This window comes from Ylistrum balloti, unplaced genomic scaffold (assembly GCF_031769215.1).
Source record: "Ylistrum balloti isolate Yb309-2 unplaced genomic scaffold, AGI_CSIRO_Ybal_v1 Utg371186, whole genome shotgun sequence".
In the NCBI taxonomy this organism is placed as follows: Eukaryota; Metazoa; Mollusca; class Bivalvia; order Pectinida; family Pectinidae; genus Ylistrum; species Ylistrum balloti.
The window spans coordinates 459,375-476,718 of record NW_026782646.1 but is presented as its reverse complement, the minus strand read 5'-3'; the positions used below and the strand labels follow the sequence as shown (position 1 = coordinate 476,718).

The window sequence follows — 17,344 nt, the reverse complement described above, 5'->3', positions numbered from 1 at the left end:
ATCTCCCTCACCTTAACACCACACCCTGTTCTTGACCTTAACATCACACCCTGTCCCTCACCTTAACATCACACCCTGTCCCTTACCTTAACATCACACCCTGTCCCTCAACTAAACATCACACCCTGTCCCTTAGCTTAACATCACACCCTGTCCCTTAGCTTAACATTACACTCTGTCCCTTAGCTTAACATCACAACCTGTCCCTCACCTTAACATCACACCCTGTCCCCCACCTTAACATCACACCCTGTCCCCCACCTTAACATCACACCCTCTCCCTCACCTTAACACCACACCCTGTTCTTGACCTTAACATCACACCCTGTCCCCCACCTTAACATCACACCCTGTCCCTCATCTTAACATCACACCCTGTCCTTCACCTTAACATCACACCTTGTCCCCCACCTTAACATCACACCATCTCCCTCACCTTAACACCACACCCTGTTCTTGACCTTAACATCACACCCTGTCCCTCACCTTAACATCACACTCTGTCCCTCACCTTAACACCACACCCTGTTCTTGACCTTAATATCACACCCTGTCCCTCACCTCAAAATACTCCTTTCCCCTACCTTAATTAGAACCGCCATCCAAAGACAGCTAAAACACTGATAACTACAATTAACAGATTTTCAGTCCCAATGACCTCAACATTACCATGGCAACTAAACAATGAATTTTTTGGAAAAAAATTAGTTGTAATTACTGTTCTTCAAAATCCTTATGTAGGAATTTTCTTTATAATCAGATAATTTATCACTATCAACCAATCTGTAGTAATGATTCTGAAAAAACATGATATGTCACATTACAGTCTTTGATGAGTTACATCATTTGACCAAGTTTCATTAAAATTGCTCTTAAGACTGATGAGGTATATGTATGGGCCATCACAAATCAATCTGAGTATAGTGGTCTGGTTACCATGGCGACTTAAAAACTAAAAACCAAACTGCATGCAAATCTAATGATGGTCCTTAACATTCTTGTATAGTTTCATTGAACTACACTTATTTACAAGTTTAGGAGGAGATGTCTTGGCTTTTTTAATGACAGACAAGCTGAAGATTCCAGTTTACATCTGTAGATTAACCTACCGTGTGGGAAATATTACCCACTGTGAAAGAAGGGGAATTTCAGGTTATTTTGAGAAATGACAGAATTTTGGAGAACCCTTAAAGAGAGATATAAGGTAAAATACTACCCTTTTCCAATGGTAAAAATTTGTCTAGATTAATCCCAGACACCTCCCCAACTCCCAAGAATTCCAATGTATTGATGTGAACAGCCTTGTATTTAGAGTTCCCCTACGTTGCACAGAGGTAGCAGAAAACACATGTATTTCTCCCTAAACAGTAACTGTGTCTGTAAACTTTGCCTTGAATCCTGGTGAACCTGTTAACCCTACAAGTCCAAATGAACTGTTCTGATGTGATCTTCACCTACCTTCATGATTACGTGACTTGATAAGAAGGTTGACCTCTGCCACATCATTGCGGTACATAGGTCCAGCGTTGAGCAGGTTAATGACATGAACCTCCTGGTTGGACTCAGTTGTCGAGTTAGTGGAACAGCCTTCTCCTGATGTTAACTGTTCATAGTAAGCCGAAATGTGTGGTGTAGTATAGGGATAGGTTATCACACACGAAGGGTTGGTATTGTCACCTGTAAAGACAGAAATAGATTATTTAATTACTGGACTTAAAGAGTACATCAGGTGATTGTCTTTCATACAAGGATTCATCAAAACCTTGTTGCTTTCAGTTAATTCACCATGAATGGCTACGATTGATTTCAAGGTGAAAATTACTCATAAACAAAATCCTTGTTGAAAACCTGATGAAACCAAACAGAAACATTGGCCATCCATGGTCTGTAACCTAACATAATTTGAAGGCCAAGATTGTGAAACCATAGGGGGGCCTGGTATGACAGTCTTACTGAAACTATGACAAACCATACTGACCAGGTATGACAGCCCTACTGAAACTATAACAAACCATACTGACCAGGTATGACAGTCTTACTGAAACTATGACAAACCATACTGACCAGGTATGACAGCCCTACTGAAACTATGACAAACCATACTGACCAGGTATGATAGCCCTACTGAAACTAAGACAAACCATACTGACCAGGTATGATAGCCCTACTGAAACTATGACAAACCACACTGACCAGGTATGACAGCCCTATTGAAACTATGACAAACCATTGTGACAAAATTGTAGAATTTTTTTTCTGAACATAATGCAATTTTCATAAATCTAACTATAAGAGTATTGCCACCTGAAATGGACTTGGTCTGAGAGTACAACATCTACTTAACAGTGTGTGCAATACCTTCAAAGCAGGCAGCTTAGAGTACAGCATTAGGGGAATTACTGAGATTAATGAGTTTGTGGGTCCACTAAAGGTCCAGATTACTGTGATGATAGAGAAAGGATAAAATGATTGCTACTGTATAAACATCAGGCTTTGTTGAGCTTCTTCAATTCATTTAACTCTAAAACCTCAGAGCTCCTTAACTTGTGAAACATAACAAAGTATATGTATAGTATACATGATGATCAACATAACCCAGGCCAAAGAAAAATTTACCTTTAGCCTTACAGTAAAAATTTCTTAGTATGCAATTAGGACAAAATCATGTGCTGCACATTTCTCAAGTTTTTAAAAAATGCATCAAATTTAAGGTAATTTGGATTTAAAATGCAAACTTCACAGAGTTACAGCTGAAAGTTAAAAAATTCTGGCAGTTATTAGGAAACTAATTATATGTGTAAGAGAAAACCAGCCTACTAGAATGACAAAGTCAAAACCTTTCAAGTACTCGCTTAGTCAGATATTAGGGAGCTGTGTATGGTTACCACTAGTATGGTCCTTTGTATGATAACCACTAGTATGGGAGCTGTGTATGGTTACCACTAGTATGGTCCTGTGTATGGTAACCACTAGTATGGGGCTGTGTATGGTAACCACTAGTATGGGGCTGTGTATGGTAACCACTAGTATGGGGCTGTGTATGGTCACCACTAGTATGGTCCTGTGTATGGTAACCACTAGTATGGGACTGTGTATGGTTACCACTAGTATGGTCCTGTGTATGGTCACCACTAGTATGGTCCTGTGTATGGTTACCACTAGTATGGTCCTGTGTATGGTTACCACTAGTATGGGGCTGTGTATGGTAACCACTAGTATGGGGCTGTGTATGGTAACCACTAGTATGGTCCTGTGTATGGTCACCACTAGTATGGTCCTGTGTATGGTTACCACTAGTATGGGGCTGTGTATGGTCACCACTAGTATGGTCCTGTGTATGGTTACCACTAGTATGGTCCTGTGTATGGTTACCACTAGTATGGGGCTGTGTAAGGTAACCACTAGTATGGGGCTGTGTATGGTAACCACTAGTATGGTCCTGTGTATGGTCACCACTAGTATGGTCCTGTGTATGGTTACCACTAGTATGGGGCTGTGTATGGTCACCACTAGTATAGTCCTGTGTATGGTCACCACTAGTATGGTCCTGTGTATGGTTACCACTAGTATGGTCCTGTGTATGGTCACCACTAGTATGGTCCTGTGTATGGTTACCACTAGTATGGGGCTGTGTATGGTCACCACTAGTATGGTCCTGTGTATGGTCACCACTAGTATGGTCCTGTGTATGGTTACCACTAGTATGGGGCTGTGTATGGTTACCACTAGTATGGGGCTGTGTATGGTCACCACTAGTATGGTCCTGTGTATGGTCACCACTAGTATGGTCCTGTGTATGGTTACCACTAGTATGGGGGCTGTGTATGGTTACCACTAGTATGGTCCTATGTATGGTTACCACTAGTATGGTCCTGTGTATGGTTACCACTAGTATGGTCCTGTGTATGGTTATATTATCTATATCACTGTGACTTGCTCTAACAGAATATATGTTCTGATGAAGATAACAAGGACGGAAATTATTCCAATTGAATAATTCACACCGTTTCACCTAAAAAAAGAACGATGCCTTCCAAGATTTGGGCAATTACTATGTAATAATGTTGCCCTTTATGGCTCCAGGCTTTAAATAGGTTTTACAAACTACATATGCCTGGGTCAAGTTCTTATTTACATAGTGCATGTTTTTTAATTGAATTCAAATCACATTTAGTCGTAGTTTTAAATTTATGTCTTAAACTTCAAATTCAGACACTGTGATAAAAGAGCGATGGTGTGGAGGTCTATTGATATAGTATTTATTTATTGAATAGGTACATAGGTCTGTTTACTAACAAATATATCTATCAACACCAGTAAGTAATACATGTTCACCATTATTCATTAGTGATAACAGGTCATGATCATTTCTCATTCCTAGTAATTGTACTGTTTTTTTTTAATCATTATCACAAAACTTAGCCATGGGAAGTGAAGCGATCACAACATTCCTGACTTAATGTTGCTCAACCACTCCTCACAGAATTTACAACACATTCCAATAGGGCCATTGATTCCTTACCCAGTCACTCTCCTGTACATATACTGTTGATCCACTACTGACAGAGGTACATACATAATATAGTCGCCCAGGTAAATATACAAGTATTTGATTAATAAATACACCAACCAAACTTCTGATTAGCAGGTTTTACCCAGCAGCCCCATCTGTGCAAAGCTGGTAATCAACCTGTATGAACCCTTTGGAAGCCACTGAACCAGCAGTGTCAACAGATAAGGAAAACCTGATTACAGTAAATACTCTCACAATTTGATATCCATAAATACAGATAAGGAAAACCTGATTACAGTAAATACTCTCACAATTTGATATCCATAAATACAGATAAGGAAAACCTGATTACAGTAAATACTCTCACAATTTGATATCCATAAATACAGATAAGGAAAACCTGATTACAGTAAATACTCTCACAATTTGATATCCATAAATACAGATAAGGAAAACCTGATTACAGTAAATACTCTCACAATTTGATATCCATAAATACAGATAAGGAAAACCTGATTACAGTAAATACTCTCACAATTTGATATCCATAAATACAGATAAGGAAAACCTGATTACAGTAAATACTCTCACAATTTGATATCCATAAATCAAAGAACACCAAGATAGTGAAGACGTAGAAGCCTAGATTTTGTATTTCTCTATTTCTAGAGACTACAGACACATGCTGTTTGAAGTATAGGGACAACCCACCCAGGCTGTCTAAAATTAAGGGATACTCCACCCAGGCTGTCTTAAGTAAAGGGATACTTTGTGCTTTTTGAAGTAAGAGACATCTCCTGCTTTTCGAAGTAACAGGGACACCCCAGGCTGTCAGAAATAAGGGACACATTGAGTTTTGGCTGTCTGAAGTAAGGGTCACCCTATAAGATTTTTTGAAATGAAGGACACTCTTGCTGTTTGAAGTAAAGGACATTCCAGGTGTCTGAAGTAAAGGACCCCCAAGGCTGTCTGAAGAAAAGGACCCCCAAGGCTGTCTGAAGTAAAGGACCCCAAGGCTGTCTGAAGAAAGGGACACCCCAAGGCTGTCTGAAGAAAGGGACACCCCAAGGCTGTCTGAAGAAAAGGACATTCCAAGGCTGTCTGAAGAAAGGGACTTCCAAGGCTCGTCTGAAGAAAGGGACACCCCAAGGCTGTTCCAGGTGTCTGAAGTAAAGGACTTCCAAGGCTGTCTGAAGAAAGGGACACCCCAAGGCTGTCTGAAGAAAAGGACACCCAAGGCTGTCTGAAGAAAGGGACACCCCAAGGCTGTCTGAAGAAAAGGACACCCAAGGCTGTCTGAAGAAAAGGACATTCCAGGTGTCTGAAGTAAAGGACTTCCAAGGCTGTCTGAAGAAAGGGACAACCCAAGGCTGTCTGAAGAAAGGGACACCCTAAGGCTGTCTGAAGTAAAGGACCCCAAGGCTGTCTGAAGTAAAGGACCCCAAGGCTGTCTGAAGAAAGGGACACCCCAAACTGTCTAAAGTACATGATACCTCCAGGTGTCTGAAGTAAAGGACATTCCAGGTGTCTGAAGTAAAGGAATCCCAAGGCTGTCTGAAGAAAGGGACACCCCAAGGCTGTCTGAAGAAAAGGACCCCCAAGGCTGTCTGAAGGACAGGATACCTCCAGGTGTCTGAAGTAAAGGACATTCCAGGTGTCTGAAGTAAAGGACATTCCAGGTGTCTGAAGTAAAGGAATCCCAAGGCTGTCTGAAGAAAGGGACACCCCAAGGCTGTCTGAAGAAAAGGACACCCAAGGCTGTCTGAAGAAAAGGACACCCAAGGCTGTCTGAAGAAAAGGACATTCCAGGTGTCTGAAGTAAAGGACTTCCAAGGCTGTCTGAAGAAAGGGACACCCCAAGGCTGTCTGAAGAAAGGGACACCCCAAGGCTGTCTGAAGAAAGGGACACCCTAAGGCTGTCTGAAGTAAAGGACCCCAAGGCTGTCTGAAGTAAAGGACCCCAAGGCTGTCTGAAGAAAGGGACACCCCAAACTGTCTAAAGTACATGATACCTCCAGGTGTCTGAAGTAAAGGACATTCCAGGTGTCTGAAGTAAAGGAATCCCAAGGCTCTCTGAAGAAAGGGACACCCCAAAGCTGTCTGAAGAAAAGGACCCCCAAGGCTGTCTGAAGGACAGGATACCTCCAGGTGTCTGAAGTAAAGGACATTCCAGGTTCTGAAGTTAAGGACTCCCAAGGCTGTCTGAAGAAAGGGACACCCCAAGCTGTCTAAAGTACAGGATACCTCCAGCTGTCTGAAGTAAAGGACATTCCAGGTGTCTGAAGTTAAGGACTCCCAAGGCTGTCTGAAGAAAGGGACACCCCAAGCTGTCTAAAGTACTGGACACTTCAAAGTGCCTGAAGTAAGAGACACTCCAGTCTGTGAGTGGTAACTTCAGCTGACCGATGTGAGGGACAACCTTATATGCTAGAAACGATGGCAAACCAGAGCTGTTTGAAGCTCTTAAGGCAGCAGCACTACTGCTGTATTACCTAGAACAATAACTTCCCCTTCGTAAAACTGACAAAGTTTGTCTATAAATCCACTGATGAGACTGTTGAGAAATTTACATGGAGTAGCTGGGTCAGGCCTCCCCAGATCAGTGGGAGGGAAATGAAGCCTATCATAGGGTGTGATAAGAATCTCCATCATCTCACATGCCTCCTGTTCTAACATACCTCTCTTATAGCCAAAGTATGGGGGGCACAGTGTACACCCAGACACAAACCTCTACTTGGTTAGTGTACTAAACACTGAGAGATACCTCTACTTGGTAAGTGTACTAAACACTGAGAGATACCTCTACTTGGTAATTGTACAGTGTACTAAACACTGCGAGATACCTCTACTTGGTTAGTGTACTAAACACTGAGAGATACCTCTACTTGGTAAGTGTACTAAACACTGAGAGATACTTCTACTTGGTTAGTGTACTAAACACTGAGAGATACCTCTACTTGGTTAGTGTACTAAACACTGAGAGATACCTCTACTTGGTAAGTGTACTAAACACTGAGAGATACTTCTACTTGGTTAGTGTACTAAACACTGAGAGATACCTCTACTTGGTTAGTGTACTACACACTGAGATACTTCTACTTGGTTAGTGTACTAAACACTGAGAGATACTTCTACTTGGTTAATGTACTAAACACTGAGAGATACCTCTACTTGGTTAGTGTAATAAACACTGAGAGATACTTCTACTTGGTTAATGTACTAAACACTGAGAGATACCTCTACTTGGTTAGTGTACTAAACACTGAGATACTTCTACTTGGTAAGTGTACTAAACACTGAGAGATACCTCTACTTGGTAATTGTACAGTGTACTAAACACTGAGAGATACCTCTACTTGGTTGTACTAAACACTGAGAGCGTACTAAACACTGAGAGATACCTCTACTTGGTTAGTGTACTACTACTTGGTTAGTGTACTAAACACTGAGAGATACTTCTACTTGGTTAGTGTACTAAACACTGAGATACTTCTACTTGGTTAGTGTACTAAACACTGAGAGATACTTCTACTTGGTTAATGTACTAAACACTGAGAGATACCTCTACTTGGTTAGTGTACTAAACACTGAGAGATACCTCTACTTGGTTAGTGTACTAAACACTGAGATACTTCTACTTGGTAAGTGTACTAAACACTGAGAGATACCTCTACTTGGTAATTGTACAGTGTACTAAACACTGAGATACCTCTACTTGGTTAGTGTACTAAACACTGAGAGATATCTCTACTTGGTTAGTGTACTAAACACTGAGATACCTCTACTTGGTTAGTGTACTAAACAATGAGAGATATCTCTACTTGGTTAGTGTACTAAACACTGAGAGATATCTCTACTTGGTTAGTGTACTAAACACTGAGAGATATCTCTACTTGGTTAGTGTACTAAACACTGAGATACCTCTACTTGGTTAGTGTACTAAACACTGAGATATCTCTACTTGGTTAGTGTACTAAACACTGAGAGATACCTCTACTTGGTTAGTGTACTAAACACTGAGAGATACATCTACTTGGTTAGTGTACTAAACACTGAGAGATACCTCTACTTGGTTAGTGTACTAAACACTGAGAGATATCTCTACTTGGTTAGTGTACTAAACACTGAGAGATATATCTACTTGGTTAGTGTACTAAACACTGAGAGATATCTCTACTTGGTTAGTGTACTAAACACTGAGAGATACATCTACTTGGTTAGTGTACTAAACACTGAGAGATACCTCTACTTGGTTAGTGTACTAAACACAGAGAGATACCTCTACTTGGTTTGTTGTACTAAACACTGAGAGATATCTCTACTTGGTTAATGTACTAAACACTGAGAGATATCTCTACTTGGTTAGTGTACTAAACACTGAGAGATACCTCTACTTGGTTAGTGTAATAGACACTGAGAGATATCTCTACTTGGTTAGTGTACTAAACATTGAGATACCTCTACTTGGTTAGTGTACTAAACACTGAGATACCTCTACTTGGTTAATGTACTAAACACTGAGATATCTCTACTTGGTTAGTGTACTAAACACTGAGAGATACCTCTACTTGGTTAGTGTACTAAACACTGAGAGATATCTCTACTTGGTAAGTGTACTAAACACTGAGATATCTCTACTTGGTTAGTGTACTAAACACTGAGAGATACCTCTACTTGCTTAATGTACTAAACACTGAGATATCTCTACTTGGTTAGTGTACTAAACACTGAGAGATACCTCTACTTGGTTAGTGTAATAGACACTGAGAGATATCTCTACTTGGTAAGTGTACTAAACAATGAGAGATACCTCTACTTGGTTAGTGTACTAAACACTGAGAGATACCTCTACTTGGTTAGTGTACTAAACACTGAGAGATACCTCTACTTGGTTAGTGTACTAAACACTGAGAGATATCTCTACTTGGTAAGTGTACTAAACAATGAGAGATACCTCTACTTGGTTAGTGTACTAAACACTGATATACCTCTACTTGTTTAGTGTACTAAACACTGAGAGATACCTCTACTTGGTTAGTGTACTAAACACTGAGAGATACCTCTACTTGGTAAGTGTACTAAACACTGAGAGATATCTCTACTTGGTTAGTGTACTAAACACTGAGAGATATCTCTACTTGGTAAGTGTACTAAACACTGACAGATATCTCTACTTGGTTAGTGTACTAAACACTGAGAGATACATCTACTTGGTTAGTGTACTAAACACTGAGAGATATCTCTACTTGGTTAGTGTTAGGCTTAGGGTTAGGGTTACTGAATTGTTTTGGGTCAATTTTTTTTTATCTTAAACTTATTTTTTGCATTCAGGTTTGAACTCTACAAGGGTCTGAAAAATCAAAGTGCAGCACTGAAAGTCATCATAGATAGTGATACATTAAATATATTATACTACTGTTAAAATTAAGACACAGGTTAATTTCTGAAGGGATATATCTGACAACTCATATAAGGACTATTGATGTGAGACAACCCTTCCTTGTTGTCACAAGCTTTTTAATTCTATTGTAATGGGACAAGCTCCATTGAGAAACCTATCCTACTGCCTGTATTGTTTGTATTGGTATCCGTTCACCCGCGGTAAATTTCATTGGAGTGAAACAAAAGCAATGCTAATACAGTAATCGAAGTGTGGGGAGTCTACATGCACATTTTAAATAGATATTGTAGCCTTTGGTTGGTCAACACAGAGATAATACCTTGTTTTTATAAAATTTTGTTTGTTAATATAGAAACAGTAAAATTTAAAAATTCACAAGAATTTTGAATTAGATATCAATTATGATCATTACTTGAAGGGCATGCACAGCTGAACAAATTCTAAAAGTTCACAAAATAAAATCATATTTATTTCCAATTTCTATCACCTCAAATATGGTGAAACTCAAATAACACTTAGGCAAGCTAGTGGCATGTGCTTGTGAGAACTGTGCGACTACTGAGGTCAATCAGCCCTACATACCTCCACTCTCAGTCAAGGTGCTTCTAGACCAAGGAACCTCGTCAGGAAACTGCTTTATTTACGAATATTAACAATACAAAAAAAAAAACCCACTCCGAATCACAAAGTTGACCACCCAACCGGTCATGTTCCTGTCGTAAATTGTGACCCTGTCAGAGGGTCGACTCTCCCACACAGCTGTAGTTTACTATTCCCAAGTGTAAGTTATTACTTCTAGTCATTCAACTAGGATTCCGCAACCTACATTTACACAAGTATTCCTTAGTCTGTAAAATTACAAAGCAGCTGTTCAGTTCTGGATTACCTTATGATGTTCACTTTTCAATTAAGGTGTTTCCAACAATACAGAAGGTGTATATCAAATCTGTCCATTTGAAAATGATCAAAGGAGTCAAATTTGAGCATTTTACCAAAATATGGACGAGAGGACTAATTATTTCAATGCTGAATACAATCACTTGTATGTATATTACAACTTACATCTGAGATCAATCCTTGTTAGCAAACTGATTACATATACATTTAATCGATGAAATTGGATATCTTAATTACGTTATACAGTCTATGCAAACTTTTATTTAATATGTTGGTTACTGGTGTTCATTGTACAAGAAGAGTTATCTCCCTCACTTTCATTAGCCAGAAATAACATAGAAAACTTACTAACATAAATATAACAATCAACTACAGTATCAGTGAAACTTTATTGGACTTTTTAACAAAACTCGGGCAATAATTCTGAAATTGAAGGGTTTTTGTATCCTTCTAGTTGGTACATGTACTGCACATCCTCTAAGTATGACCAATGTATACACCAAATTTCATTATCCAGGTTAAAATGAAAGAATACTTTTGCTCTAAACACAAATAAAATTCGCACAACAGACCTTTCTACCTTGATGTACACCTGAGGTAATTAAAAGCAATATTCATGAATATGAAGGTTGTAGGGTAAGTACCTTTCAAGTGTCACGAAAAACAAATTGTGACAATGATGGTAGTAAGATTTAAGTGATATCTTTTCAACACTTAGGGTCAGCCAGTGTAAATATATGCATACCATCAAAACTGTCATCCTATACTAATAAACCTTACTAAGTTATTAGTTATTCTCAACAAGAGGCCTCGCGACCTTGACAATCACCTGGGATAAGCAATATCGAATAAACAAATTAATGGAGAATAGCTTTCAAGTGTCATGAAAATGAAGCAGTGACACTGATGATAGTAAGCCAAGGTCAATACATGCATACCATCAAAACTGTTATTCTATACTAATAAAGCTTTCAAAGTTATTTCCAATGAAAAAAAAAACAACATTTTTCACCTGAGAGAAATACAAGGCCCTGGGTCATGAAATCCACAATTTTGGTAAACTTTTTGCATACCCTTTTAATTTTTTTTGTCATTTTAACCACTTTTGGCCCTATCCTTCCGATAACACACCTGTTGGGGAACTCACAACAACACACCTGTAGGGGAACTCACAACAACACACCTGTAGGGGAACTCACAACAACACACCTGTAGGGCAATTAACAACAACACACCTGTGGGGGAACTCACAACAACACACCTGTAGGGGAACTCACAACAACACACCTGTAGGGGAACTCGCAACAACACATTTGAAGGGGAATTCACAACAACACACCTGTAGGGCAACTCACAACAACACACCTATAGGGCAACTCACAACACACCTGTAGGGAACTCACAACAATGCATCTGTAGGGGAACTCACAACAACACATTTGAAGGGGAATTCACAACAACACACCTGTAGGGCAACTCACAACAACACACCTATAGGGCAACTCACAACAACACACCTGTAGGGAACTCACAACAATGCATCTGTAGGGGAACTCACAACAACACATTTGAAGGGGAATTCACAACAACACACCTGTAGGGCAACTCACAACAACACACCTATAGGGCAACTCACAACAATGCATCTGTAGGGGAACTCACAACAACACACCTGTAGGGGAACTCACAACAACACACCTGTAGGGGAACTCACAACAATGCATCTGTAGGGGAACTCACAACAACACACCTATAGGGGAACTCACAACAACACACCTGTAGGGGAACTTACAACAACACACCTGTAGGGCAACTCACAACACATCTGTAGGGGAACTCACAACAACACACTTGTAGGGCAACTCACAACAACACACCTGTAGGGAAATTCACAACAACACACCTGTAGGAGAACTCACAACAACACACCTGTAGGGGAACTCACAACAACACATTTGAAGGGGAATTCATAACAACACACCTGTAGGGCAACTCAAAACAACACACCTGTAGGGCAATTCACAACAACACACCTGTAGGGCAATTTACAACAACACATCTGTAGGGCAACTCACAACACATCTGTAGGGCAACTCACAACAACACACCTGTAGGGCAACTCACAACAACACACCTGTAGGGCAATTCACAACAACACACCTGTAGGGGAACTCACAACAATGCATCTGTAGGGCAATTCACAACAACACATCTGTAGGGGAACTCACAACAACACATTTGAAGGGGAATTCACAACAACACACCTGTAGGACAACTCACAACAACACACTTGTAGGGCAACTCACAACAACACACCTGCAGGGGAACTCACAACAATGCATCTGTAGGGCAATTCACAACAACACATCTGTAGGGGAACTCACAACAACACACCTGTAGGGGAATTCACAACAACACATCTGGAAGGGAACTCACAACAACACATCTGTAGGGGAACTCACAACACCACACCTGTAGGGCACCTCACAACAACACATCTGTAGTGGAACTCACAAAAACACTCCTGTAGGGGAACTCACAACAATGCATCTGTAGGGGAACTCACAACAACACATTTGAAGGGGAATTCACAACAACACATCTGTAAGGGAACTCACAACTGTAGGAGAACTCACAACAACACACCTGTAGGGGAACTCACAACAACACACCTGTAGGGGAACTCACAACAATGCATCTGTAGGGGAACTCACAACAACACACCTATAGGGGAACTCACAACAACACACCTGTAGGGGAACTTACAACAACACACCTGTAGGGCAACTCACAACACATCTGTAGGGGAACTCACAACAACACACTTGTAGGGCAACTCACAACAACACACCTGTAGGGAAATTCACAACAACACACCTGTAGGAGAACTCACAACAACACACCTGTAGGGGAACTCACAACAACACATTTGAAGGGGAATTCATAACAACACACCTGTAGGGCAACTCAAAACAACACACCTGTAGGGCAATTCACAACAACACACCTGTAGGGCAATTTACAACAACACATCTGTAGGGCAACTCACAACACATCTGTAGGGCAACTCACAACAACACACCTGTAGGGCAACTCACAACAACACACCTGTAGGGCAATTCACAACAACACACCTGTAGGGGAACTCACAACAATGCATCTGTAGGGGAACTCACAACAACACATTTGAAGGGGAATTCACAACAACACACCTGTAGGGCAACTCACAACAACACACTTGTAGGGCAACTCACAACAACACACCTGCAGGGGAACTCACAACAATGCATCTGTAGGGCAATTCACAACAACACATCTGTAGGGGAACTCACAACAACACACCTGTAGGGGAATTCACAACAACACATCTGGAAGGGAACTCACAACAAGACATCTGTAGGGGAACTCACAACACCACACCTGTAGGGCACCTCACAACAACACATCTGTAGTGGAACTCACAAAAACACTCCTGTAGGGGAACTCACAACAATGCATCTGTAGGGCAACTCACAACAACACACCTGTAGGGCAATTCACAACAACACACCTGTAGGGGAACTCACAACAATGCATCTGTAGGGGAACTCAAAACAACACATTTGAAGGGGAATTCACAACAACACACCTGTAGGGCAACTCACAACAACACACTTGTAGGGCAACTCACAACAACACACCTGCAGGGGAACTCACAACAACACACCTGCAGGGGAACTCACAACAATGCATCTGTAGGGCAATTCACAACAACACATCTGTAGGGGAAATCACAACAACACACCTGTAGGGGAATTCACAACAACACATCTGGAAGGGAACTCACAACAAGACATCTGTAGGGGAACTCACAACAACACACCTGTAGGGCACCTCACAACAACACATCTGTAGTGGAATTCACAAAAACACTCCTGTAGGGGAACTCACAACAATGCATCTGTAGGGGAATTCACAACAACACACCTGTAGGGGAACTCACAACAACACATCTGTCGGGGAACTCACAACACACACTTATTAATTGAATGCATAAACCTATTTGACATTACAAGTGTCATACTTTATTTGGATATTTGAGGTACAATATGTACAAGATAGATATATTTATACTGCACCATAGAGGGAAGTACACATATACTAGAGAGGGAATCCGACCACAACCTACTGCATAACGCTGGTTACTTTACCATATTAACACAGCTCATTACTTATTAATTAATCTTCCCATAATTAGAAGCAGTAGGAATATAATGGACTTCAATGAACTAAAATCTTCAGAAATTAGCTGTGAGAAGTTATATTCAATTTTCAATTAACAGTTAACAAAGAAAATTGGATGTTGACTGTAAAAGTACACCATTGTAATTTGTAAAGTACATGTACATGTTAGCAGTACTACTGATGTAGTCTGGTATTTCCAAGCTTGGGTACAGAACATACACTGTGCAAGTTCAAAAAAATTTTAAAAGGTGCTACAGTAATTGATTTTGGTTTGATTTTGAAAATTATTCAATTTTGCAGAACCAGAAAATTAGAAAAAGACCAATTAAAATGCCCCTGATACAATATGAATCAATCCCTACAGACTTGAAACACAGACGTTAAACACTGGAAGTGCACTATAAAGTGTATGCATATGGCTGCCAGATTTTTTTGCATGTTCCACCAACTAAACAGGAATTTGTCTTACAATTATTTGTTGCTATATTTTGAAACATACTTCTGTAACAAAGCAATTTTATTGTTGTACCAGTATTGTGTTCTTACTAAAGCATCAGGATTTACAACCTCTGACGAAGATCTGAAGCTGGGTTGCAATAACTTAGGCGGTTAGAATGTTATGTAACCTAAGGTGAAGATCTGAAGTTAGGTCACCATAGCTCAGACAGTTAGAGTGTTGACCCAAGTTACCTCAGGTGAAGATCTGAAGTTAGGTCACCATAGCTCGGACAGTTAGAGTGTTGACCCAAGTTACCTCAGGTGAAGATCTGAAGTTAGGTCACCATAGCTTGGACAGTTAGAGTGTTGACCCAAGTTACCTCAGGTGAAGATCTGAAGTTAGGTCACCATAGCTCGGACAGTTAGAGTGTTGACCCAAGTTACCTCAGGTGAAGATCTGAAGTTAGGTCACCATAGCTCGGACAGTTAGAGTGTTGACCCAAGTTACCTCAGGTGAAGATCTGATGTTAGGTCACCATAGCTCAGATGATTAGTGTTGACCTATACAGCAGTTACGTGACCTCAGGTGAAGGTCTGAAGTTAGGTCACCATAGCTCAGAGGAATAGTGTTGACCTATACAGCAGTTACGTGACCTCAGGTGAAGATCTTAAGTTAGGTCACCATAGCTCGGACAGTTAGAGTGTTGACCCAAGTTACCTCAGGTGAAGATCTGAAGTTAGGTCACCATAGCTCAGACAGTTAGAGTGTTGGCCCAAGTTACCTCAGGTGAAGATCTGAAGTTAGGTCACCATAGTTCGGACAGTTAGAGTGTTGACCTATACAGCAGTTACGTAACCTTGGGTGAAGATCTGAAGTTAGGTCACGATAGGTCGGACAGTGAGTTGACCCAAGTTACCTTAGGTGAAGATCTGAAGTTAGGCCTAGTTAGATCAGTTGATTAAGTATTGGCCTATGTAACCCGAGACAAAGATCTGAAGTTGACATCTTTCCCCAGTTGTCCTGGCCTCCTGTATAATGGTCAGACATTTTTTGGACAGGGGGTAGGTGAAGAGGGATGGTAGTTCCAAATCTGAGGTAAGTGTAAGGCATGGAGAAGGTTGGTTCAGGAGAGGGCACCAACTCCTCCTCATAGGAAGAGCACATGTTTGTATCCATTGATCAAATGATAATACGCAATGCCAAGGAACAAGCACTTTCTAATAAATATGTATATGGGTATATACACATTTCGATGGCACTCAGTTTGTGATATTTTCATTGAATGGGGTTTTAGCTTCCAGCTTTTGTGATTATTCTAACTTACAACACATATCATCTACTGACAAATTCATACTGCCTTGTTAAGTAAATTTCTTTCTGAAAAAAAAAAACACCAACAGATTACAAGTTTGTGGATTGATTTACTCTAGTTTGTTACAAGTGTGTTGTCTTGAAATTTTACGAGCTTATATTGTATTGACAGCAAGTTCTTTAACATTTCATGCCTTAAATCTTGTGTTTCTGGTTGTTTACAATGTATTTTACAGTAATGAATATAAAACCTTAAAGATGTCGGAAGGAAGTTATATTCAACGTCAGTCAAATGCTTTTAATACACACACCACATATAAACAATTAGACAACTTGGTCAACCATGTGTACCATAAAACCTGTGTAATGTGGGCACCTACATAAACAGCACCGGTACTTTCCTGGGTTGAAAATGCAGCAAACATGCTTCAACTTTCCGAATTTGTGCAACCCTTAAGTTCAGTCTAACACGATCTCCTGGAGTCAAGAATATCAATCTCAGAATGTTCAGTTCACACATCAGACCATTCATATAGAAGTTCAAAACTTCAAAACATTC

At 40.3% G+C, this 17,344-nt stretch overlaps 1 protein-coding gene across 1 annotated transcript in view; it reads right to left on the bottom strand.

Annotated features, from left to right (window-relative positions):
* LOC132561274 (transforming growth factor beta receptor type 3-like) overlaps window positions 1–16,638 on the bottom strand; it is a 61,046-nt gene extending 44,408 nt beyond the window's left edge. Inside the window, exons 1-4 of the mRNA XM_060226000.1 lie at window positions 16,454–16,638; window positions 4,656–4,745; window positions 2,941–3,818; window positions 1,459–1,677 (exon numbers count right to left, since the gene is read on the bottom strand). Of these exons, the coding sequence (XP_060081983.1) occupies window positions 1,459–1,677; window positions 2,941–3,818; window positions 4,656–4,745; window positions 16,454–16,638 (1,372 nt within the window). The remainder of the gene's footprint in view (window positions 1–1,458; window positions 1,678–2,940; window positions 3,819–4,655; window positions 4,746–16,453) is intronic.
* Between the last annotated feature and the right edge of the window lie 706 nt (window positions 16,639–17,344).